Here is a 25,232-nt window from a genome sequence, read left to right as displayed (position 1 = left end):
AGGGAAAAAACAATGTGAAGTTGACGCAGTAAGAGAATCAAAAATTGTGTCGGAGAGAGTGAAAATGTAAAATATGGTGTGTATCCTTCTCTTCCCCTGTTCTCTGACTTTTTGCCGTAAAACTGGTTCACATGGGTTGTAAAATATATAACCCAAACGTGAAATAACATATAGCAAAGTATCTCCATATAGAAAGGATTAATAATTGCAGATTTAATTGCGGATCACAAATGACATTTATAGGGAGAAAATTGATTGCTATGAGTGTAACAGGGATTGGGTGTGACAGGTCATATAATCACAAAGTCTTTTTCTGAACTTGATGATGTGTCACACATCATATAACTTGTTCACAGTGCGCTCACACACACACACACACACACACACACACACACACACACACACAAAGTATATTACGGCAACCAACGTGAGCTTACCGTATTGACAAGTGGCTCCCTTGAAATATTCCCTGCATAAACACTCGAAGCCAGTGGCGATCTCTACACAAGTCCCTCCATTGAGACAAGGGTTGGACAGGCAGTCTTAGTTTGATATGGATGGAGCAGACAAGAATAAGACTCATCGCGCTTTCGACTTATCGTATGTTGGTGTGAAGTGAAGAATAACTTTAATGTTTGTTTGATTTGATTTGATTTGATTTGATTTGATTTGATTTGATTTGATTTGATTTGATTTGATTTGATGCATAACAGTCAATGACTGTGTATTATTGTAGAAATTTGGGGGTTTGGGGGGTTGTGGGATTGTTAGCAGAGTTTTTATAAGATGTGGGTCATTCTTTCTGCAGGAGTGTATATCACAAGGACGCAGTCATATATACACCTTATTGTCTTCACACAGAGTCAAAACGATCACAAAGACCGTTTTGTGTGAAGAACGGGAAATCCATGAAAATGACTCCAGTTCTGTTTGTTTGTTCTTGGAGGGGACCTCAACAAAAATTTGATCCATGCATTAACTTTTGATATGGGTTTTATAACCATACGACAGACCATAATCAGTAATTTATTGACGTTGATGGGATGGTCATAAACTTCTGTCAATTTTCTCGGGTTTTCTTTAGCTTCTGATCAATATAGTATAATGAGGGTAGACTTCTCCCAACAGTGTAGAGAATTATTTGAGTAAAATGTGAGTGCACGTCACAATTCTCCTTACGATTAGAGACATTTGTAGTTCAGTAATTAAAGATAATATTGCATATACGAGTAATAATGACCAGAGAAATAGTGTGCGAAATATCAGTGTGCATGCTGTGAGTGATGTGAATGTTAAGTTATTTTCAGTGCGTGACATAATATGGCAATTATACTAAACCTTTTATGTCATTTACATCAGTATCGACTGGTACATTTATGAGAGATAAATATTATCATTGGCGGAGGGAAGATACAGACTTGACGTAAAAACTTGACCCAAGCACATGCATAACGCAAGTAGGCGCAATATGACATCAATTTCAGGTCAAGCATAACATAACATATACAATCTTCAACATAGATGAATTAAAAACATCAAGACGGCAAGCAATAACCCCATCACGCACCTGGTATGCGACAGAGACGGTGACTCGCGGGAGCGTGGCATCTCGCTTTCCCGATGGACACGGGTATGAGTTTGGGTAAGAGCTGGACGAGCGTTTCGTTCACAACGGCATTTCCGCATGGCTTCAAGGTTGGCAAACTGTACGAATATCCCAAGCTTCGTGAACAGTCTCCTGCGTAGGATGTGACAGACCGGAACTTACAATTATTTTCTTTAAAGAAATATCGGGGGAGGTACTCACACGCAAGACTCAATGGTCTGGTAAAATCAAGAAGCTAGACTCCACAAACACTTACTGAGCTTGAAATTTGAAAGAATTTAGAGTTGGACTAAACAAAAAAATAATGAATTTAAGATATTCAGATGCAATCAAATCGTTGAGATAATTATTTCTCATACATTAACAAAATCTATCTAGTCTATCGCGTCGAGAAAAAATGCCGTGTTGTCTGTTTTGGTTTACACACTGCAGCGGACTTGAAAAACTTGCTAAGAACCAGTGCTTTTGCTCCGCTAATTCAGGGAAATGATTGATTTTATTTTCCACTGCATCGTTTGGACAAAATGACACCGTTCCATTTTATTTGATTACCTTTTACCTCTTGAGACAAATAAGTCAGCAATAGCAGAACGATGTGCTTCGGGGCAAGTGTTGATACGACGAAGCAAGGAGCTCCCATTCTTATATCATGTATGTGTAAAGTAGAAAACATACAAAAACCCGATGATTCGGAATTGAATTGACTTTTAGATCAATCCAGTTGTCTGTTTCAGCCTGTAGCGACGAAGTTTGTGTGAGAAAGATGGTCGTTGTAAATTATAGTTTATCAAACGATCAATAACGTCGTCCTTGCATGACACAAGAAGAAAACCCCTCAAATATGCTTATTCCTCCTCGCCATACCACACTTCCAAGGTTGTAATAGAATGTGTCTTTAAATCTTCCTTAAATCTTCCAAGGCGTGTATAGCTGCTATAGACAGGAGGTAGATGTAGAGCGGAGCAACAGACGTGACAGAGATGTTGATATGTCAAGCTGTCCTCCTCACGGATATGTGATCTTCTTCTTGCTTGGTTATTTAGATCGTTAAAAAATCCGCTGTCGGATCGCTGAAACTCGCCGACAATGTAATCTGCCGATAGTCAATCAGATTCCCCCGGCCCGTCTCCTAAATCCACTAGGTCTTCTTACCTTTGTGCTACAAGCAACCAATCGCAGTTGTTGATGACGCGCGAAATAGCCGTTGAGCATAAGCCAGAAAAAAAAAAAAAAAAAAAAAAAACAGGAGGGGAGACGTTGAGACTATAATTATTGAGGGATTTGAGGGATACGATGTTTACTCACACTCATTCGAGGCAATTAAGTTTCGCTTCCATTATTATTTTATGCTTTATATAGTTTAGGCTTATATATTTTCCTCATACAGATCTTACGCTGTTTTTCCAATAATCAGAGCAATACAAGACATAAAGCAAAACAAAAACAAACTTATCGCGTTGATATATCATCAATCATTCTAATGGCTTGGTTATGTAATCAAATAGGCCTAACAGCAATTGATCCATTGTCGGAGTCAGCGTTGTTGGATTTGATAACGTTTAGATAATGTGATGAGTTTATAAAGTATAGTCCATTAAAAGAAAAATCAACCAAGGTTTACCCATTATATACGCAATTCTTAATCAGTAAATGAGTCTATGCACTAGAGACGCAGGTACCACTTTTGTGACCAGCACTATTAATCAATACACAGCAGTCACTATACAGCGAGACAATGACAGTGCAAAAACAAACAAATTGGTCACAAAGAGAGTGCAACAGTCCAGAATCGTGTTTTACATTGCTGCGTCATTACATCGCTATTGATTCGTTTCAGTTGATATAAGTATGTTCCATGTCTAAGCTGAGAAGATATCTAAGATTTGCATGAAACATTTTTTTTTTTTTCAAATGTGGGAAAAGATTTGATTGAATTGGAATTGATCATTGATATCCAGAGAGCCACACTGTTTTTACAGCTTACTCAGACTTTTATTGCGAATATTACAAAAGGAAGAGAGATCCAGATGTCTGGTCCTGTGTGTCTGATAGATTTCAGAGTCACTACCATTATAGGACTTTGTGAATAAAGTTTGTCGAATTGTCTTGTAGGGTAAGAGTGTATGTCCTTATTCAATAAAAAAAAAACCGCAAGGCATATGATACTTCAGTGTTTGACAGTTGAGAATGAAATGTATCGGTAAGTTTTGGAAGTGTAAAAAAGATCTGATTTACCCCCATGGAGACTGTAACGTAGACATACCACAAAATGAGATTCTCCCGCCGAAAGAGTGGAGAGTTGGAGTCTCTGCGCTATGGCAGACGTTCAGTCAGTACAGGTCGCAGAATGGTTACAGCGCCATCTTTTGATGGTAAGTTTACGCAGAGTCAACTGACACAAGTACACACTTTATTGTATTTTGGAAGAGGCAAGCAAAATAAGTTATATAACAATGTAGGAACAAAAACAAACAAAGGAATTCTTGATGTTATCGCGGTGATCTTCTCTGTACAATTCTTGGGTACGGTATATAAAATTGTTCCATCTTTAGTGTACAGAAATTGCTTTAAATAATGTAGGACGATTACTTTGCAATTCGATGTCATCAACCCCGATATTGCTCCTTGAAATAAAAATCATTATGTATCTGTATGATTTTTGATGTTGTTATTACACCAACACGTGGACAACTTACTCAATATATATACATATTTTATATAATTACCTGTGTGTGTGTGTGTGTGTGTGTGTGTTAGTTAGTGCGAAAGATATTCCCTTCCCAAACGTACGCGGTGCCTCATTGTGGGTAGCTTATATATGTTTATACTGAGAGATTTCATATCATGTTGGATTGTAGTACACTTTTATGTAACATAATATAGGTATTATGATTGAGTATTAGTTATTGTCAAATTCTGTTGATATCTATTGCATGACGATATGATACATGATTACTGTTGAGCGTCATGAGTTGATCTGATTTAAAAGTTGATATGCATATTTTGGCAGTTGTTAAAGTTATTACATTTCGGTAATATAAACAATAAGAAAATATATATGTTGATTTAGATAGTGTTACATTAACCGTAGTTGTGTGTGTGTATGTATGTATGTGTGTGTGTGTGTGTGTGTGTGTGTGTGAATATGTGTGTGTATGTATGTGTGTGTGTAAATGTATTTGTGTACCATGTATACATTATGCAATGCAAATAGACATATGAACATATATCATATTTACATGTATATGTCTATATTTATTTTATTTCGTTTGTAATTATTATGCTTAGAATGATGAGAAAATATGGTTATTACATTTCAGCAGTTTGATATAAGAATCTACTTATATATATTTTTTCATTAACAATGTATTTTTGTTGATGAGATGATGTTAGATTGCATTTTTGTATATTGAATTGAATGATTGATTTGTGTTTGTGTGTATAAAGGTAATATTTCAGAAGATTGGCATTATTGCATTATACATATTATGATACATCAAATTATTCAGGTAATAGCTATTCTGTTGGTAGATCCTGATGAAGGTCTGATGACAGGCCGAAAGCTCGACTGATTAAAAGGGAGAACAAGATCGAGAGCAACGTCCGCCTCAGTCTAATTATAACGTATATGATCATGTGAAGAGCTTGCTTCCAAAAGGCGTTAAATCCATTGAAAAATGATAGATTTAGCCCCTTTCAGAAGCAAGTTCTTCACATATTATATACATACATACCTAATATATTTATCAGGAATTTTAGGTTTCGTCAGCGTTCGTTGATAGTTGCAACGTATCAAAGAAATTCTGAGCATGTTAAAAATTTCTTTGCGACAAGGAAAACTGTTTACGACAATGAAAACTGCTTGCGAATTTGATCGCAATTTATTGTTTACGAATTTGATAGCAACTGTTGACTAACCCTGAAATTCCCTAGAATTCTCTATGCTCGCAAACATTCGCAGCTCAGTGAGATACCCCCTTAGCTAGCTCATTCCGAATTTATTATTCATAATTATTCGCAAAGAAGAAAAACAAGTTCACAAAAAAGGAGCATTCAAATTAACCTTGAACGATGTTCACTAAAAAGTGCATTACTTGTACAGTATCTCAAACTGAATGTTAAAAACGTCTATATGTGGATCATACATGATGAAAATAAAGATGTGAAATGAAGATCACAAAAACGATATAATGATCATAATGAAAATAGAAATGTCATTAGATTATAAACAGAATACAATGCTCTCGATGATGTAGATTAAAGATGGAAAAATATGATAGTCATGACAAATAGAGGAATTTATACTGAAGCTAATATTAAATGAATGCACACAAATTTGGAAAGTCAATCTCAAACAAAAAATCGAATGCTTACAACCGAATTTAAATTTGTGATCTTTCATATGGGTGCCTAAACACGAATTTGAAAGCACTAAACGTGAAAACGTTTGACCAGTCACTCCGCCCACTTCAAACAAACGAATTTGAAATGACATGAAATGAAAATGGATAATCCCTGTCTAACGAAATTGGCAAACCCAAGATGATAATAATAAATTCCATTAAAAAACAAACAAACAAACAAACAAATCGTTCCGCGGCCCAGGGCCTGAGTACAATATACCCGGTATTGCAATATGAGAGAGGAGCCTGGAGGTAATAGCTAACACAGCTATAAAAATTAAAGTCTAATAAAGGTTAATCAATCTCAAAATCACCATTACTGAAGAACTGAAAAAAAAAACTCTCAAAAACAACGATATTAAAAAAAAAAATCAAAAACTACTTTAGTACTCGGTTATATTCCTGTTGTGCTACTGTTAGGCAATGAGAGCTATTCACAACTTTGCAAACAACTCCCTCTTTTGATCAGCCATGCGCCTAATCGCCCCCTTGGTCGTGAATGAGTGGCTTCCCAAACCAGTAGAGGACAGGTGCCATCTATGTACACGTTGGATGCAGTGCACTCCTCGATCGGGCTTAGTGTGTACACCCCGTGTGTGTCTCTCGCATACCGTTTTACAATGAAGAATTCATAGTTTGGTGTCTCTCGCTAGCCCTGTACGTACCTTTCTGTGTATACGAACGAGTACACCACTACATCTAAAACGGAGACGTACCCTAGGAATGGCAAGATGGCGACGTACATAATATCAGCGGAATGTCCAGCATAATTACCACTATTGGATGATAAGTTGTGAAGTACGGCTTCCGACAAAAGCCACCTGCATTACCGGCTAGGACTCAAACGCCGGTAGGAGCCATGCAAGCTAGAAAACGCTACATTTTGGTATTATGTACCGTGTTGTCAATACTGCTGATGTACTATGGAGTGCTTCACATGCTACAACACCATCGGAGCGAGCAGGCGAGTGTGGCCGCTGGGCTCCGGCCCTTCGACCACTCAGATGCGGTGTACGAGCACGACACTCAAACATCGACATCGCAAAGAAACTTGGCGCAGACAGCGCAATCTAAGGACCACAAGTGCCGAATGGAGACCTGCTTTGACTTTTCAAGATGCAAAGATGGTTTTAAAGTATATATTTATCCCATTAATCAACAAAAGCCTAGCCAGTTGTACAGCGATATGTTAGCTTCCATACGCGAATCGAGATATTACACTGCCAATGCGGATGAAGCGTGTGTATTTGTGCCGTCACTGGACACTTTAGATCGCGACAAATTGTCGTCAACGTACGTGAAAAACATAGCAGGTAGTATATCACAACTGAGCCACTGGAATAATGGCAGGAACCACTTAATATTTAATTTGTACTCTGGTACTTGGCCAGACTACTCAGAAGATTTGGGCTTCGATATAGGGGAAGCTATTCTCGCAAAAGCCAGTTTTTCCCAACAGTACTTCAGACCAAAATTTGATATATCTCTGCCATTATTTGCCAAAACTCATCCGCAAAAAGGAGGACACACGGGAGATCTCCAAGCAAATAACTTCCCAGTGCAAAGGAAATATTTATTAGCGTTCAAGGGAAAGCGATACCTAGTTGGAATAGGGTCGGATACACGGAACGCTCTCTACCATTTGCACAATGGAGTGGATATTATTTTGTTGACAACATGCAAGCATGGAAAAAATTGGCAGAAACACAAGGATGTTCGCTGTGACCATGACAACGCAGAGTTTGATAAGTAAGTCATGTATTTTGGGTGAATTTCTCCAAACTTTAATCAACTGTCAATGAATGCTGAATAAATTACACAGCTCCAGAGAGTTGCGTAAGCATTCTGGAGAGAGAATCTTGTGCTAGATCGTGTACATCAAATTCATGCTAACTGAAATGCACGACAACAAAGATGAGTTGCCGGATTGTTGTATGTTTGTAAATGTGTTCATGTACAATTGCTTGTGTATCAGATGCCATCGTTTCACACAATTCTTTTTAAATCCTGGCGAGAGCATGTCAGTATTGTTAAACATGTTCTCAAGGAATCTCACATGTGGACATTGCTGTGCATCTACATTGTACATACATTGTAGGCTACATATCCTGATACATTTAAACTACATAAAACTTTTGATGATGGGAATGAAAATGAACAGTCAGAATTACAAACTAATTTTCCACGATACTCCTCATACTCGTAGAGATGTGTAATTTGCAATTGATAGAAAAAGGACTGCAATGTAAAGCGACATTGATTTTCATGTCAATTTATTCCTCTGCCCATCCAAACCTTGTATTACAGATTGGGGAAAGATTGAATTCAAAACTGCACTTGTACATGTTGATGTACATGTACCTGATGTACATTGTTGAATTTGTATGTTCCCTAATTTGCCATGGTACTTTACTCTACAGCAATGTACCTTGCATTGTACACAAATGTACCCTTGTTTAATAGCTTATGCACGGATGCACACATGCATTGACATAAGTTTTTTGGTATGGGGGTGGGGGGGGGGGGGGGAGGGGAGCTTACAATATATGGTCATCTAGAAGTTTTGATCTTGATCCAGATCTGTGTGAGAAACAAAGATGTGACAGTATGATTTCATGAACTTAAAACAACCAAAAACAAATTATGCTATTGAATTATGTATATCTAGGTCTTTATCTGCTTTGAGGTACAATGATGCCAACTGGCAGTAAAATTATGGAAATGGAAGCAAAAGGATTTAAAAACTTCATTTGCGTTAATTGTGTGATCCATTAGACACAAAAGTCGGAAGGATTTCCTTATGTCCCCCCCCCCCACCAACATACATGTACTCTGCCATACCACTCTACATTACCTTACCCTTTTGCCATAGCTTACGCATGGTTGGATGCACGCTATCCCCACCACATGCCAAATGTGCGTGCATGCATATAAAGCTATTACGTTTGGGTAGCGTAGAGTGGTATGGCAAAAATCAGTGAGGGAGGGGGTACTTTTATGTCCCCAGAATCATAGAGAGAAAAGAAACCAGTCGCTATGAATGAAATGACAATGTGCAAAGTCACTATCTCCTGGGTTTCTGAGCTGAGGTCAAGTGATGACAATGACATCAATGTCTTTTGGTGAGGATAATGATGATGAAGATGATGATGATGGTGATGATGATAATGATGGTGGTGATGATTTACAACAAACAATGATATTTTGTTTTCATGGGAAAAGTGATATGGTATCTGAAGTGATGAGATACACTATGTCTCTTAGACAATAATGACAATCATATACAAAAGTCAAAAGTCCTTTAGGCTTTAACCCGTTGAAAATGAGTCCTGAGTATACTCGGGCAGGTGTCTATGGGAAATGTGTATTAAAGAAAGATCAGCCCGTCCTCAACGGGTTAAAGGATATTCTTTTATGAAGACAAGTATACATCGATTCACCTTTTTTTCTTTTTCTTGTTTAAATTACAAAAATTGTATTAATCATCTACACACAGTACCTTGTACAGTGTTCTGTGTGTGTTGTATTGACGTTTTGATTCACAATAATTTTGTTCTTGCTCTTTGTATCAAGGCAAATTTTTGATTGGTGTCACACTTGTAGGGAAGGAGTTTATGCAGTGAAATACATGTAGTGTGCAGTATGAATAAACCAATGGAACTCAATGTCCTGTAGGCAACATACTATGGTACTGTACATTGTATGTTACTTGCGCCTGTATACTGTAGATAGCCAGAAAAAGGAAAAAGCTCGTAAAGATTGCACTCAAATTTATTGCCACTATGCGATATCGATAGTTTCTAGCACACCATGGTGGCATTTTTTGGCACAGCTACTGTACAAAACGTTTAGGTGGAAATGAACACCTGAGCTGGTGACATGCCGGGACATCCTGTTTACATACTAATGTCAGATCATCAGAAGCAGTTCCTGAGCACAGCCTTGAAATGTGTCAGTCTCATTATGCAGCCAGCAGATATTGGTCAAGCACAGTCTTAGCCACAGTGTCTGGTTCAGAGTTCAAATTCATCACATGGAAGCTAATGTCTAGCATTGTAGTCCCTCTCTACTGTACAGCAGTAGTACAAACAGCTTGTCAGAATGCATGTATGTTACCATGCACTGCAGGCTATTTAATTTGTGATCCTACGTTCAACCGCTCCTGCTATGCAGTGATTACATAATGTAAATCTATAATATACAATTGTACAGTGTAGGCAGTGGATGCATGTCGGTTATTCTACAGAATGGAGTAAATCTGATGATTCATCTGTGGGTAAGATATCCCCTTATGGCAAATGCTCTACTATAGAATAAAGAGGCGAGAGGAAAATGAAGGAAAGAGGTGTTTTCTCATGGATTAAGCTGCCTGGTTAACTGTTTGCTAGAGGGGCTGTGCAGGTACTCTGTGAATAAAAGGTCTGCCTACTTTGGCATTCTCTGCCCTTGTTGACTGCTCAGTACCTCAGTCAGTGGGCATTTGTCATTGAATACACTTTCAGCCAGGCAAAATATCTAGAGCAAATTGTATGGGGGGAGGGGGGGGGGGGGAGGGGGGAGGAGGTTTCAAGTTTTCCATGCACACCACTACAAGCAGGTGGTTGTACGTATAGAATCTACACATGTCATGCATATTAAATTTCTCATGTATCAGGTCTACTACACTAAAGTCAGGTTATATTACACTGTATGTTCTACTGCAGTATTCTGGCTTCTGTACTGGGATATGTGCATCGTCCTTGCTATCAATATTTGAAATAAATTCAATGGAAGAACCTTTTTAAGTTTGATGCATTTCACAAAGTTAACATTTATAAGGCAAAATGGGTTTGGGAGGACCCTATAAAATGTGGCTTCCTTAAAGGTTGGATTTTCTGTGAACGTTCCATCATACAGTACAGGTTGATTCTGACCCTGTAGACAGTACATGTAGACCCCTATATTCACATTGAAACTCTTTTCATTGCCACAGTGCATTTCATTTTGTGGCCTCCTTTTTAGCCTTAATTTGGTGCAATCTCCAGAGCGAAATTGGAAACGGATGGCATCAGAATGTCACTATGGCAACCAGCATTCCTGCTGATGCCATCAACCTGCAGAGTTTCTCAGGGTTTTCCCTGCCGCCAAGTTTTCTCACATGCTGCGTAGATGAAAGTCCCCCCCCCCTTTCATACTGTATTATCTCTCTCTCTTTCTCTCTCTCTCTCTGTCTTTCTCTCTCTCTCTGCCATTCTAGGTTCAATAATATTGGCAAGGCCAGGATACAATGGCAAAATTAGATGACATTTGTTTGCCCAAAATTGGATTGATGTAGAATGAAGAGCAGTAGAGTAGGACTAAAGGACTACACTGTGTATCGTGAGGATGTACAATGTATAAGTTGTACTGTACAACTGTAATGGTACCACTGTATGATCATTGGCTTACACAATTACAATGTGATTTAGCCTTTCCTATACATTCTGTGTAGCTGGAGATCATGAGATTTACTCATGTTGTCATAAACAGGTAATACATTGGGTAGAGATTTGTTTCAATCATCAAAATGAAAACAAGAATGACTGAAAATTGTATGTGTTTGATAGAAAAGTTTGTCAGAATGGATTAAAAAACACATCATAACACACTTCAAAAGTGAAATATCCCTGTGACATTTCTTTTTTAAAGAAATGTAGTTTCAGGTACAACATTTGTAGTTTTACATCCTCCAAGATGATATAGTGGATTTGCAAACTGTAGTGAGCTGCTCAATTTCTGTTATGCCAGGAGTTGTTTTAAAGAAGTTTGATATTCCATGTTGATTTAGAATGTCAAATCATGAAGATGAGTGTTTTTATCAGTACAGTACATACGTACATGTATTTGTACACCGTGTACACACCATTCTGGTGATTCCAAGACACACACCACATAGGCCTATACAAAATTTATAATGAATTTAGATCTTATGTTCCAAGTGTGCATAGGGCCTACATGTTTACTGGCACCGGTATGTGGACATGAGTTTGTTACTGATGTTGTTTAAACAACAGACTATGAAATTTTCTGATTTCAATATCCTTGATGCTCTCTTGCTTCCTGCAATATTTTGTTTGCAAAGTAAGAGGATACTGAAAACGGTGCAATGTGGATAACTGGTACACTGTATAAAAGGATAGTAAAATGTATTCAGAGAATGAAACTCCTGAAAGATATTACAAAGTACATGTAATACTGAAGTTCATTCTTACACTGTACATATTCCATTGCTGCCTGTGGCAACACAAAATGACTGCTGACAAATTTGCCAGATGCCTGCAGTTTGCTGCCCGAGCATGATAAAGTAAATCTCTGTTCTCCACCTTGACTGGGGGAGCCGCCTGCAGCAGACAGCATACATGTGTATTTGATTTTTAGAGAACGCCAGTGAATTTATGATTATTACCAGGCCCCTGACAGCATCAGATTGTATGAAGGAAAGAAATGAAAGGGGGGGGGGGGTGGTTGAAAACTAGTGGTCAAGGGTTAATGCCAGTGGGGTGTGTGGTCAACCCTGTCTGGCTGAGGTTGAAGAAAGAGAATGTTTTCTTTTCTGATGAAAATTTTATTTTCCTGGTGGCTGAGGGCAGGTCAACGTTGTTCAGAGACACATGTTAAGTTAGCGACAGATTTGTGCTCCAAATCTACAGTGTACATGCATGCAATGTAACAGTCTTTGAGCACAACTCTCTAGTTTTGTCTTGGTGTGAGATATTTGTTTTTGCTCTTTGTTTTTGTTTGTTTGTTTGTGTTTGTTTGTTTGTTTGTTTGTTTGTTTGTTTGTTTTTTTTTTTTTTTGGGGGGGGGGGGGGCATTTTATAGCAGTTCCTTCAAAGTATTCCTTTAAGTCTTGATATCACTAAAAGTTCAGTGACCAAAAATTTAAACTGAAAAGAGCTTTCATAAATCTTGAAGTGTGAAGTTAGTAAAATGTGTAACATGTACTTTTAGTTTTTGAATACAAATCTTGTATGATGAAAAATTGATGAAGGGAAGGGCTGGCAATATCTGTACAATAGACCAGTGGATAAATAGTGCAGGCCTACTGTACTTTTTCAGTACCATTGATAAGTGGATATGACCTATTCATCATTGATGTTCGCATACCGTGCAGTGCAATTTCTGTCATCTCTGGGTGGGCTTAAAGAAAGGAAAAGGAAAAGAAATCCACATGAACAACTGTAATTTGTGCTTTATATGTGATGATAACATGTACAATATGTTTTTGTCAAAACACCATCACTCTAACATGTTATCACTTGAGTGTTGTGGTGAGTTGTACTGTACAGTTTAGTTGCTACATTGGGCAGCTCTTGATGCATTTTTGAGTTGAAATGTCAGCCACTACCAAGATACATGGCCAAATAGTCTGTAGTGTTTTGCTCTGTTAGAATGTGTAGGCACCTGAATAGCCAACTTTAAGAAATGCAGGAGTGGGGCCATCCATGCTAGCCAGTGGTGCAGAAACATATGGTAGCTCACGACAAACAGCCCCTGGGGCAAGTCATTGGCTTTTTTCCTTTATCCCTGTCTTTCAGTCCCTCTCTGACTCACTCTTGAAGCTTAAAAATCTGCAATTAAATCAAATAATACAGTGTAGCTCTTGTTGTGAGAGTACTCTCAACACAAAGCATGGCTGTGCAATTTATTTGACAGGGCTCGTACGCGTCATGGAATTTCTGGAAAGTCAGGGAATTTCAAAATACTTTTTCCAGAAGCAAAAAGTCAGGGAAAGTCAGGGAATCCATCTATTTCTTCTGGAAAGTCAGGGAAAATCATTTTTTCAAGATATTTGTTAAAATGATATTTGATTTCTCGTATCAACAAAGGAAGAATAGTTTGTCAAATTTGTGGTGTCTCGTATTAAGACCGTTTTCGTAACAAACTCCACGCACATTGGTGTCTAATTGCGTCTTTCATGGGCATGTGCACGTGTACTTGTGTGTATGACTATCGACTGGCAGTGATGTAAGGTGCCGTGGTGCCGATTTGCGAAGGACGCGAATGGCAAAATCCAGCATTCGTATTTTAGTCTGCAAAAGATCGCCAAACGAACGTGAGGGTTCGGAAGCGTCGTCAATTGTTCGCGAATGTCGTTTTTACTTCGGCGAGAATTTCAAAACAGTTTGAAATTTTTGGCGAACCTTTTCCACACACTTGGTCGTGATTTGCTCGTGAATTGTTCTCGAAAGTGTCTTTAAAGCCTCGTCATATGCGCAAGATCTTCGCAAGACACGCGCGATGTTCGCAAAATGTTCGTGAAACCCCAAACAGACTCGGAAACTTTGGAGAATGTCTCGCGTATGTTACGCGAAATCTGCGAAGGTTTTCCGATCATTTTACGACGTAATCGCAAACTGTTCGCATACCTTTTGAGATATTCTCGCGAACGTTTAGCGCACGTTTGGGGGATGTATTACCTATACGTTTTCTACAAATAAAAGTCGTAGCATACATCTAAACATCAAACAATTATTAACAACTACAGTAACAAAAGAAATTAAAGACTAGCAAAGAGAAAGAAATGTTTGATATACAAAAAAAAATCGCAGAATACACTTAATATTAATCTAAAGTATGCAAAATTTCCTTTAAACTATAGAGATTATGTGTTGGAGGAATTGCTAAAAAAAAAAATCAAATGCTTTACTACTTGTAGTGGAGATAGGTCCTAGGGAAAAAAAAATGTAGGCAAGCACAGGATAGAAAAATGAGAGAAAAAGAAAGGAGAAATAGAGGAAAGAAATCAACTCAAGACAGCTTCCACCTCTCCTTGGGTACATTTCCTCCCATGATTATTGAAAAATTTTCGTTGTTCGCATTTCCGTCGCGTGTTCTTCGTGAACGTAACATGCTGTACTTAAGCAGTGATACACACGACATTCGCACAAACGTCGTGGAAACTTCGCACAAATTGCGCAAGAATAGTTTTTGGCTTCATTGTCGGAACGCATTCGGAGAAAAACTTTTCCGAATGTTGGATTTTGTCATTCGCGTCGTTCGCAAATCGTTCGCGTGCTCCGTGAAATCCCACCCTAACGGTGGCCCGGTAGCCCGTGGCCACAAAAAACGCACGTCGGGCCACCAAAAAAAAAAAAGTTGGAGGATTGCCTTTACTTTTGGAAATGGACAGCGGTAACAATCGGCTCCGTAAGATGCTAAAATAAATGTCAGATGTTTGCTTTTAATTTTGGAAATGAATAACGGTAATATTCGACTCGGTATGATACTTAAATAAACGTCAGATGTCTGCTTATACTTTTGGAAATGAATAACGGAAATATTCAGCTCCGTAGGGAGCTAAAATTAATGTCAGATATTTGATTTTGCGTTTGGAAATGAATACGGATAACATTCGGCTCCGGAAGATGCTGAAATAAATGTCGAATGTTTGCTTTGACGTTCGGAAATGAATACTAATAATATTCAACTCCGTACGATGATAGAATAAATGCCGGATGTTTGCTTTTACGTTCGAAAGTAAATAGCAATAACATTCAGCTCCGGAAGATGCTAAAGTAAATGTCGAATGATCCCTTTGACGTTCGGAAGTGAATAACAATAATATTCAACTCCGTACGATGATTAAATAAATGTTGGATGTTTGCTTTTACTTTCAAAAGTAAATAGCAATAACATTCGGCTCCGGAAGATGCTAAAATAACTGTCAGATGATTGCTTTTACTTTCGGAAGTGAATAGCAGTAATATTCTGCTTCATACGATGATTAAATAAATGTCGGATATTTGCTATTATATTTCGAAATTAATAACAGTAATATTCAGCTGCGTTTGATGGTAAAGTAAATGTCTGATGTCTGCCTTGACGTTCAAAAATGAAAAACAGTAACATTCGGCTCCGTACGATGCTGAAATTATTGTCAGATGATTCATTTCACTTTCGGAAGTGGACAGCAATAACATTCGGCTCCGTACGATAATAAAATAAATGTCAGATGTTTGCTTTCAAATTTGGAAATGAATAACGGTAATATTCTGCTCCGTACGATGCTAAAATAAATAATAGATTGTTGCTTTTACATTTGGAAATGATTAACGGTATCAATCGGCTCAGTTAGATGCTAGAATGAATAGCGGATGCTTGCTTTCACGTTCGGAAATGAATAAGGATAACATTCAGCTCCGTAAGATGCTACAATGAATGTCAGTTGTTTGCTTTTAATTTTGGAAATTAATAACGGTAATATTCGACTCCGTATGATACTTAAATAAACGTCGGATGTCTGCTTATACTTTTGGAAATGAATAACGGTAATATTCAGCTCCGTATGGGGAGCTAAAATTAATGTCAGATATTTGATTTTGCCTTCGGAAAAGGATAAGGATAACATTCGGCTCCGGAAGATGCTGAAATAAATGTCGAATGTTTGCTTTGACGTTCGGAAATGAATACTAATAATATTCAACTCCGTACGATGATAAAATAAATGCCGGATGTTTGCTTTTGCGTTCGAAAGTAAATAGCACTGAAATTCAGCTCCGGAAGATGCTAAAGTAAATGTCGAATGATCCCTTTGACGTTCGGAAACGAATAACAATAATATTCAACTCCGTACAATGATTATGTCTGATGTTTGCTTTTATAATGTTCGAATGTAAATAGCAATAACATTCAGCTCCGGTAGATGCTGAAATAAATGTCGGATATTTGCTTTGACGTTCGGAAATGAATTAAAATAATATTCAACTCCGTACGATGGTAAATAAATGCCGGATGTTCGCTTTCATGTTCGAAAGTAAATAGCAATAACATTCAGTTCCGGAAGATGCTAAAATAAATGTTGAATGATCCCTTTGACGTTCGGAAATGAATAACAATAATATTCAACTCCGTACGATGATTAAATAAATGTCGGATGTTTGCTTTTACGTTCGAAAGTAAATAGCAATAGAATTCAGCTCCGGAAGATGCTAAAGTAAATGTCGAATGATCCCTTTGACTTTCGGAAATGAATAACAATAATATTCAACTCCCTACGATGATTAAATAAATGTCGGATGTTTGCTTTTACTTTCAAAAGTAAATAGCAATAACATTCGGCTCCGGAAGATGCTAAAATAACTGTCAGATGATTGCTTTTACGTTCGGAAGTGAATAGCAGTAATATTCTGCTTCATATGATGCTAAAATAAATGTCGGATATTTGCTATTATATTTCGAAATTAATTACAGTAACTTTCATCTGCGTTTGATGGTAAAGTAAATGTCTGATGTCTGCCTTGACGTTCAAAAATGAAAAACAGTAACATTCGGCTCCGTACGATGCTAAAATAATTGTCAGATGATTCATTTCACTTTCGGAAGTGGGCAGCAATAACATTCGGCTCCGTGCGATAATAAAATAAATGTCGGATGTTTGCTTTCAAATTTGGAAATGAATAACGGTAATATCCTGCTCCGTACGATGCTAAAATAAATAATAGATTGTTGCTTTTACATTTGGAAATGATTAACGGTATCAGTCGGCTCAGTTAGATGCTAGAATAGATAGCGGATGCTTGCTTTCACGTTCGGAAATGAATAAGGATAACATTCAGCTCCGTAAGATGCTAAAATGAATGTCAGTTGCTTGATTTTACATTTGAAAATGATTAACGGTAACATTCGGCTCCGTAAGGTGTTAAAATACTAGTAAATGTTGAATGATTGCTTTCACAATCAGAAATGAATAACGGTAACTTTCGGCTCTTTACAATGCCAAAACAAATGTCGGATGTTTACAAATGTCTGTAAATGCTCCCACTTTATCATTTCAAACGTAAGTTTTGACCACCTACATGTAAATAGGCATCAACTTTTATGATAACTCTATTCATTTATTTTAGACATGGGTACCTGTATCACGTCAGTAATACTTAATATTTATTTTTCTATGTTTAGTAGGACCGATTTAGTTTTTCTTGTGTTTTTCTTGTTTGTTTTTTGGGCCACCAGATTTTACTTTCGGGCCACCAAAAAATAGAAATCAATGATTTCGGTGGCCGGATCGGGCCACCAAAAATAGAAGTTAGTGTGGCGCCCTGTCTAATAACACGAATGTATGATTACTTTTGGATTAAGATAGTGCTTTGATTTTGATATAGAATTTGAATTAAAGCATTTTACCACAGAATATTGACAACACAATCATTTCAATGTAAATAATAATCATCTTCCCTCTCCTTTATACTTGAGGATGTTAAGGCTTAGATAATTGTGCGTACATTTATTATTGAACTTGATCAACTGCATTATCGATATCCAAGAAAAAAACTAGAATTGTGAAATTCTATGTACAAATTCAAAGGAGAGTTGTCCTCTTGTGATATCACATATTCTGGCATAGTTCTGTCCAAAGAGGGCAACATACACACTTTTGCATAATTCTTATTAACAGGTTATCCAAATTTGCTCAACATTTTACTGTTGGGTTTCTAAAATTGTTTTCTACTCACCTAATCCACGTTGTTGTTTGGGGAAAATTCCCCTTTAAGGTGCTTCCTTCAGAACAAAGCATAAGTGTGTATAACCGAATATACACACTTGTTTTGTGTTTTGCTTCCTAGTATTATGATGATGTATTTTTACACACTTTAGAATAAGATGTGTACATCGTGTAAAATAGTCATGGAAATTTACATTTTCTGCTCTGGAAAGTCATGGAAAGTCAGGGAATTTTGAAAATGTGGAAGCGTATGAACCCTGATTTGAGTATAATACACTTAGCTTTAATACACATCTTCTCTATAATATGTTGGAGTCGATATTGAAAAACAATATGAATTAACTTGACATTGCTGATGATGATGAGACAGCATTTATATAGTGCCATTTATCTGTAGAAGCATTTAAAGGCGCATGGCTCCCACAAAGAAACAAAAAAGGGAAAGATGATCAGTGAACTTATTGACAGAAATATGTAGTGTAGGCATCACCAAATTTAGGACAAAAGAGGAAAATAACGCCTGTACAGTATTGTATGTAGCATCAAAGAAAACATTGCTCCAGAATTTTCTTAATTGCACTTTGAAGAATTAATGTGTTCTCTATTATTTGAATGCTATCAGGGCTCCACAGTTAACTTTTTTTCCCTCTGGTAGCCCATTTGGGTCACTAGAACCTTAAAAGCTGACATTTTGGTTGCCTGACATCAATTTGTAGTTGCCCAGGCCACCAGGCCACCACTACAGTAGCCCTGGGTGTAGGGCCTACACTGTAGATACAATGTGTAGGCCTACTCTGTAGGCCTACATTGTACACATTTGCATGATACTATGTTTACAGATACAGTATAGGCACCTAATTAATAATATCTTGTGTATAAAACCTTGGATTACAAATATTCACTACTGTGATTGTGATTACAAGGCGCTCTAGTCAAACCATACCAGAGTGAAATGAATACCGTACCTTATTACTTGTGGACAACTGTCCTCTGCGGAAATATCTTGACTTTATTTTGACCTCTGCAAGGTTAGTCTTTCACAAAGAATATGAATGCATGCCACTTTGCATACAAAGTGTGCATTTGAAAGTACACATAAGACCTACATATTCCAATGTATGATGTACACTGTAAAGGTGCCTGTTAAAAAAAAAGGAAAAAAAAGAATTACAAACCATAACTTGATGAAAAAACAAAAACCATTGTGTTTGATGTTCCTTAACCTGCAGTATACTAACAATTTTGTTGCCATTGTGTATTGTGGCTTTTTACTCATATTTTAAAGTTTATTGTAATGTGTGCACATTGTGTGTTTTCCCATGTACAGTTGCTGTTACCCCCCCCCCCCCCTTCATAAAACATAATGTGAGTTGTCCAAAGAGGGATTGATATTCTTCTTGGACAAATTTGCCTTGTGAGGATGAAGCAGAGTAGATTGATATTGCCATGATATTGTGATGAGATCATAAAGGTCAGAAATGTGACTGCCAATTTTGGCAACTTTAGCTAGGGTTAATCCTAACCCTTGTACTCGAAACATCTGAGGATTATGAAATTCTAGGCACTTACTATGACCAGTACGGTACAAAAATACACTGCATGTGTCTTCATACACCTGTACCAATGTCTGCCTTATACATGTACTTGACGGCCTATTTCATCCACACTGTATTCTTTTTCTTCTCTGTCTAATTTACAGTTGAAAACTGATAACTTTGTGGTGATGTGATACAGGGGTTTGTACCCCTACCACACCACTATGGGGTATTTTATGCAGTATTCCTTTACTGGGGGGGGGGGGGGGGGGGAGGAGGAGTAAGCTCAGCTTCCATTTCACTGTAGTAGAGCAAATAATAATTACCATCCAGCTATCGCCTGGTGCCCCTGTGATGTAGCCCTGAATGATGAGATGCGATTACAGCCCTTCACAATGCTCTATCTACGTGCATGTGATCCGCTTGATGGGTGTTGTGTGGCTTCGACACCTGCGCTACTGGTATTAAGCCACAAAGTACCGGCATTGTAGCCCACTGTCTGGCATCTTGCTCAAATCTGCTTTACAGAGGCATCATGAAAAAAAAAAAAAAGGAAAAAAAAGGGGAAAAAAAATCAGAGATACTGAGTACACGTAATGCTCCATCTTCCAGGGTATTGCAAATGGTGAAAATCTGGCTCAGGTACTGTAGAATGGTTCAGCAGTACTAAATATTCCCATGTACAGTATGTAGTGTGTACTGCAAAAGTACACTTTGTCTGAGCACTACAAAAGGGATTTTGTATTTATGCTGTGTTAAGAAAAAAAAAGTGCCCCTGCGTACACTGTACAGTGAATTCAAAAATTTGTTCGTCATAGTGTTTATAAATATGTAGAAGGGAACCGTAGTGAGTATTGCAAATCAAGTACAATAAGTTCTCTTTTTGTGAATTCAGAAACAATTTCAGCATACACACACACAAAAAAAGCCTAGTTGTCTATGGAGTGCTGAATGATAAGAATACTCTGCTGTCTGCATTATATTCATGAAATCACTGACAACAAGAATAAAATGAGCATTACATGAAAACAGACCATCATAAATTCCTAGATAGTGCCTTTAAACATGATATCATCTTTGAGTTAATCAGTCCATTCTAAGCTTGCCATGAATATCTATTGCACATTGAGAGTGCCATCAAAATGTAATCATGCACTTTTCAGGAAACATTCAGCAGGTCAAATGGTCTAGCTGTAGGCATTTATTCATTCTTATAGAGTCATCCTGCATTGAGTGAGGTGTGCAGGTGTGCATGTAATTTACTGTCAAGTATAGATTACAGTGTTTTTCCTTCAAATTAATGAGGAATTAAAAGTGAAATTCTGCTGTATGATGAGGTATTCAATACATCGGTAGTTCTGATGTACAGGTGTACATATTACAGGGTAGGCCTACATTATAGGCTCTATATTGTGTATATGTGTATTTCCATGAATAAAAAAAGAAGAAGTTTGTATTCTAATCCCCAAAGGTTTCTGAAATATGAATGAGAGAGGATTACCTGGATATGTATGCTGCCTCTACATATAAAAATAGCTTTGCTGATAGAATGAGTTAAATTGGAAGCTCACCAGTTAATTGTGTACAGTACATTATTTAAACTTGTTAAGAATCCACTTCATGATGTGACCAAGATGTCACTATAAAATCACAAGGAAGAATTGGAATTAGGCCATAAGAGTGCTGAGTGTAGAAATTACCCTGTGTCTACAATTCCATTTCTCAATTCCATTGACCTGAAAAACTACCAGTACTGCTACTAGTACTAGAGAGAAAGAGTAATGCTTCTACATGCAGCCACTTAGAAATTTGAAAGGAGAGATGGCGCTTCGAAGCATTTACTGTGATACATACTTACAGTTCCCTTTACAAGCACACATGACATACACACTGCAAAATGAAGTGTGATGGTCAAACGCATTATGGACAGTGGCATAGATTTTTTTTTTTTTTTTTTTTTGAGACATACATGTAGGAATTCTCGGTCTGCATATTTGCACACTTGGTTTCACCTGGGTTTGGTGTACTTTCCTCTGAAGTCCAGGACAAGCAAGTGTGTCATTTTCCCCTCCATATTTGTTTCTTTTCTCTTCCAGTCTGTCTGGCTGTGTGCAGTCTTGATTGTAAAGCTCTGCCATCAAGGCAAAGAAATAGCTCTATCCAAATGCAAATTAGATTTTTTTTTTTTTTTTTTGAGCCAGTGTCATGAAGTGGTGACAGTGTATATATTTGCTCTATAGGTCATACACACACACACACACACCCTCACACATAGGGTGTGTGGCTGAGCAGAGATACACTGATGGTGCAGTTGAGTGCGTGACAGCCAAACTTTGTCAATGGCTAGTGAACTGTGTCAATATTGGCTCAAGTAAGCACTGACTGAGAGGTTTTAATTGGAAAAGCATTTAGGCTGATGGTGATCTCAAGGTTCTCAGTCTCTCTTTCTTTTTCTTTTTTTCTCTTCATCTCCATCTCCTTGGTGTGATAATTGCGCTGCAATTCCCACCACAGCCGCCGCATTCACACACACACACACCCTAGATTAATGATTTTTGAAAATAGATTTTTGCAATCCGATGTTAAATCCTTTCATTATTTTCACGTGAATCCAAAAATTCTCTTAATACGCATCAGTTGGTATGCTAAAATCAGTCCCACTTTTTTTCTTCTTTTTTTTTGGGGGGGGGGGGAGGGGGAGAGGAAATTGCTCTGTGTGTCATGTATGAACAGCATGCAAAAAAAAGGAAAAAAAATGAAAAACAACACTTCATTCCTGCAATGCAACTGACCACTGACCAAAGCTGTAGGGCCTACAGTACAACTTTACAGGCACCCTTTGGACACATCGTATTGGGCCTACAAGAACAGACGCACTGCAACATACAATTTGTAAAGTGATTGTGTGCTTTATCTATTATTGAGCATTTGTACGTACAAAATGTACTATATTGCAAAATGCATCCAGTACATGTTGTATAATAAGACCCATAAGATGTGTATTAAAGTGCAATTAAACACAAACTTTTAAAATCATGTTTGCAAATTATATTTTAAGTTCAATTGATTTTTCCATTTATTTTTTATTTTAATATTCAGGTTTGTGCAAAATTTGCATAGAAAATGTGTATTCAATGGTCTTTTTCATACAATGCTTTGGGCTTTCTACTTCGCAATTTGCCATAGATTTCCAAGGCAATGCACTTGCAGCATTTACTTATAGAGAGGAAGTTATTTATGAGGTGATCATGCCATTGAGAAATATTATTACATTAAGTTTATGGGTAATTAAATATTTAGACATCTTTTTTCATTACATGTGTGAAAGTAGCACATTGGAAAGAAGCTGGTTTGTATCAATAGAAGGGTACCCGTTCATCTGCACAAGACAGCTCTAGCAGCATTTCGTGTTGATGGTACGATATCGACGATAGAGTATGAATGATTAGAAGGTTAATGGTTTGATTTCTCTCTGATTTGGTGATGCAGGCAAGAGGCATAAATCTTCCATACTTCCCTAGGATTACTTGATGTCCAATTTTCATTTTGCTAATAAACCTTTAATTAGAGATGATTAAATGCAGATCAAAATATTGTAAAGCTCCATACAAGTTTGTGATTAAATACAGTCTGTAAATTTGTGGACTGTTGACATACCTACAATCTTGTATTGAGAGACCATATTGCAAACCTTTTGCTTATTATAATTTCTTTATTTCTTCAGTGAAACATCAGACACTTCCAAGAATTTGTATATTTTCTGAAGCTCCTAGTGTGAGTTTTCTTTGTGACGAGATTCTTCAAAGTTGGATTGAATCATGAATATTTCATGTTCCGTTTGGTTTGGGGATGATGTCTGGAGATTACCAGGTGCATGTAGCTACATTTTGGCTTTATACATTAATGTAGTACCATTTGTAGTCTAATATGATAGTAGTTGTTATACGTGAATCAAATAAATGTCCTTGTACATCAGCTTGTGAGTTTTTAATTCAAAGCTACAGTTGGGAGCTTCCATAAGTTTCTGTGTAGGACTCTCGTCTATCCCTCCTCCCCACCCCCCCCCCCCCCTTTAACATCACTCACTTTTAACTGCTTGTACAGTATTGACCTAATGTCACTAGAGTGATACACGTGTCCATTCCCAGTACAAGTGTCTGTGTATGAGTCACTGCTCCTTGTACATCATGTCTTTTGGAAGAGGAATAAGATACCAGGTGCAAGGGACAGCTATGAAGCTCTAGGCTCCTTTTTTCTCCTTCCTGCACCACACCAGGTCATATGTGACAATTTTGCATCACCTGACCAGAATAATGCATCAGGTCATTGGAACGCCTTCAATTCATAGGCGGGCTCAGCTTACATGCATTTCTTCTTCTCTCCTTTTTTTTTTTTCTTTTTTCTTCTTTTCATAGCGAGCAGTGCATGGCAGATGCGTTGAAGAGATGCTATTCATGTATTCGGAGTAGAATTGACTGCCGAAGAAGGTTTTCAGATTGCGAAAGACCAAGAGAAGCATGGATACAACTAATCTAGGCTTTGAGTTCCAATCGCCGAGAGTGAATTTGCGGGTGTTACAGATTGAATTCATTGGCCCAGAATTGATTTCATCGTGTTTGACTTGGGAGAGGGGGGTGAGATGGAGATGGGGAGTTATACCGGTGTGTCAGGATGCACCTACCACACCCACTGGACTGTTTGATCCCCTCTCAAGAACCCAGTGACTCAGACTGGAGCATCTCCTCAAGGGGAGCGGGAAAGAGAAGGGGGAAAAAATGGTGGTGTGAAATGGGGGAAAAGGGTTGCCTATTTTGATGTGCAGAATTTTGATTATGGTGGAGATTCAGTGTATAGCAAGATGACCAAGCAGTGGTTGAAGGGAATAGGAATGGAATGAAAGAGTATGTAGTATAGCTAGGACACTGGTATCAAACACACACTCACACAAATACTCAGTAGACAGTGAATCTGTAAGATGGGTTTGTGGGTATCTGAGGCTTTTGTTCCCATGGTAATAATGCTCACCTTTTGATGCTGCCCAAACACCATCCTTCTTTTCATAGACCCTGATTCCTGACTGTAACAGTCCTGCCAAGGCTGTGGGAAGCATGTCAGTATTCTTGACCAACCTGGCTGATATAGAACCAAGCAGGATTCAGGATGCAGAATTACTCAAAAAGAGCTTTAATGCAGATATTACAGCATAATCCTGCTTATCAGGAATT

The 25,232-nt window shown here is 37.7% G+C and overlaps 1 protein-coding gene across 1 annotated transcript in view; it reads left to right on the top strand.

Moving 5' to 3' along the window:
- The first annotated feature begins 6,629 nt into the window (after positions 1-6,629).
- Positions 6,630-25,232, top strand: part of LOC139727857 (exostosin-1-like) — a 128,113-nt gene continuing 109,510 nt past the window's right edge. Inside the window, exon 1 of the mRNA XM_071638830.1 lies at positions 6,630-7,758. Coding sequence (XP_071494931.1) covers positions 6,869-7,758 — 890 coding nt within the window. The 5' untranslated portion in view covers positions 6,630-6,868. The remainder of the gene's footprint in view (positions 7,759-25,232) is intronic.

The sequence above is a fragment of the Diadema antillarum genome, unplaced genomic scaffold, assembly GCF_040938485.1.
Source record: "Diadema antillarum isolate AM-2024a unplaced genomic scaffold, OU_Dant_1.0 seq00000156_RagTag, whole genome shotgun sequence".
NCBI classification, from domain to species: domain Eukaryota; kingdom Metazoa; phylum Echinodermata; class Echinoidea; order Diadematoida; family Diadematidae; genus Diadema; species Diadema antillarum.
This window is presented reverse-complemented; position numbering and strand designations above follow the sequence as displayed.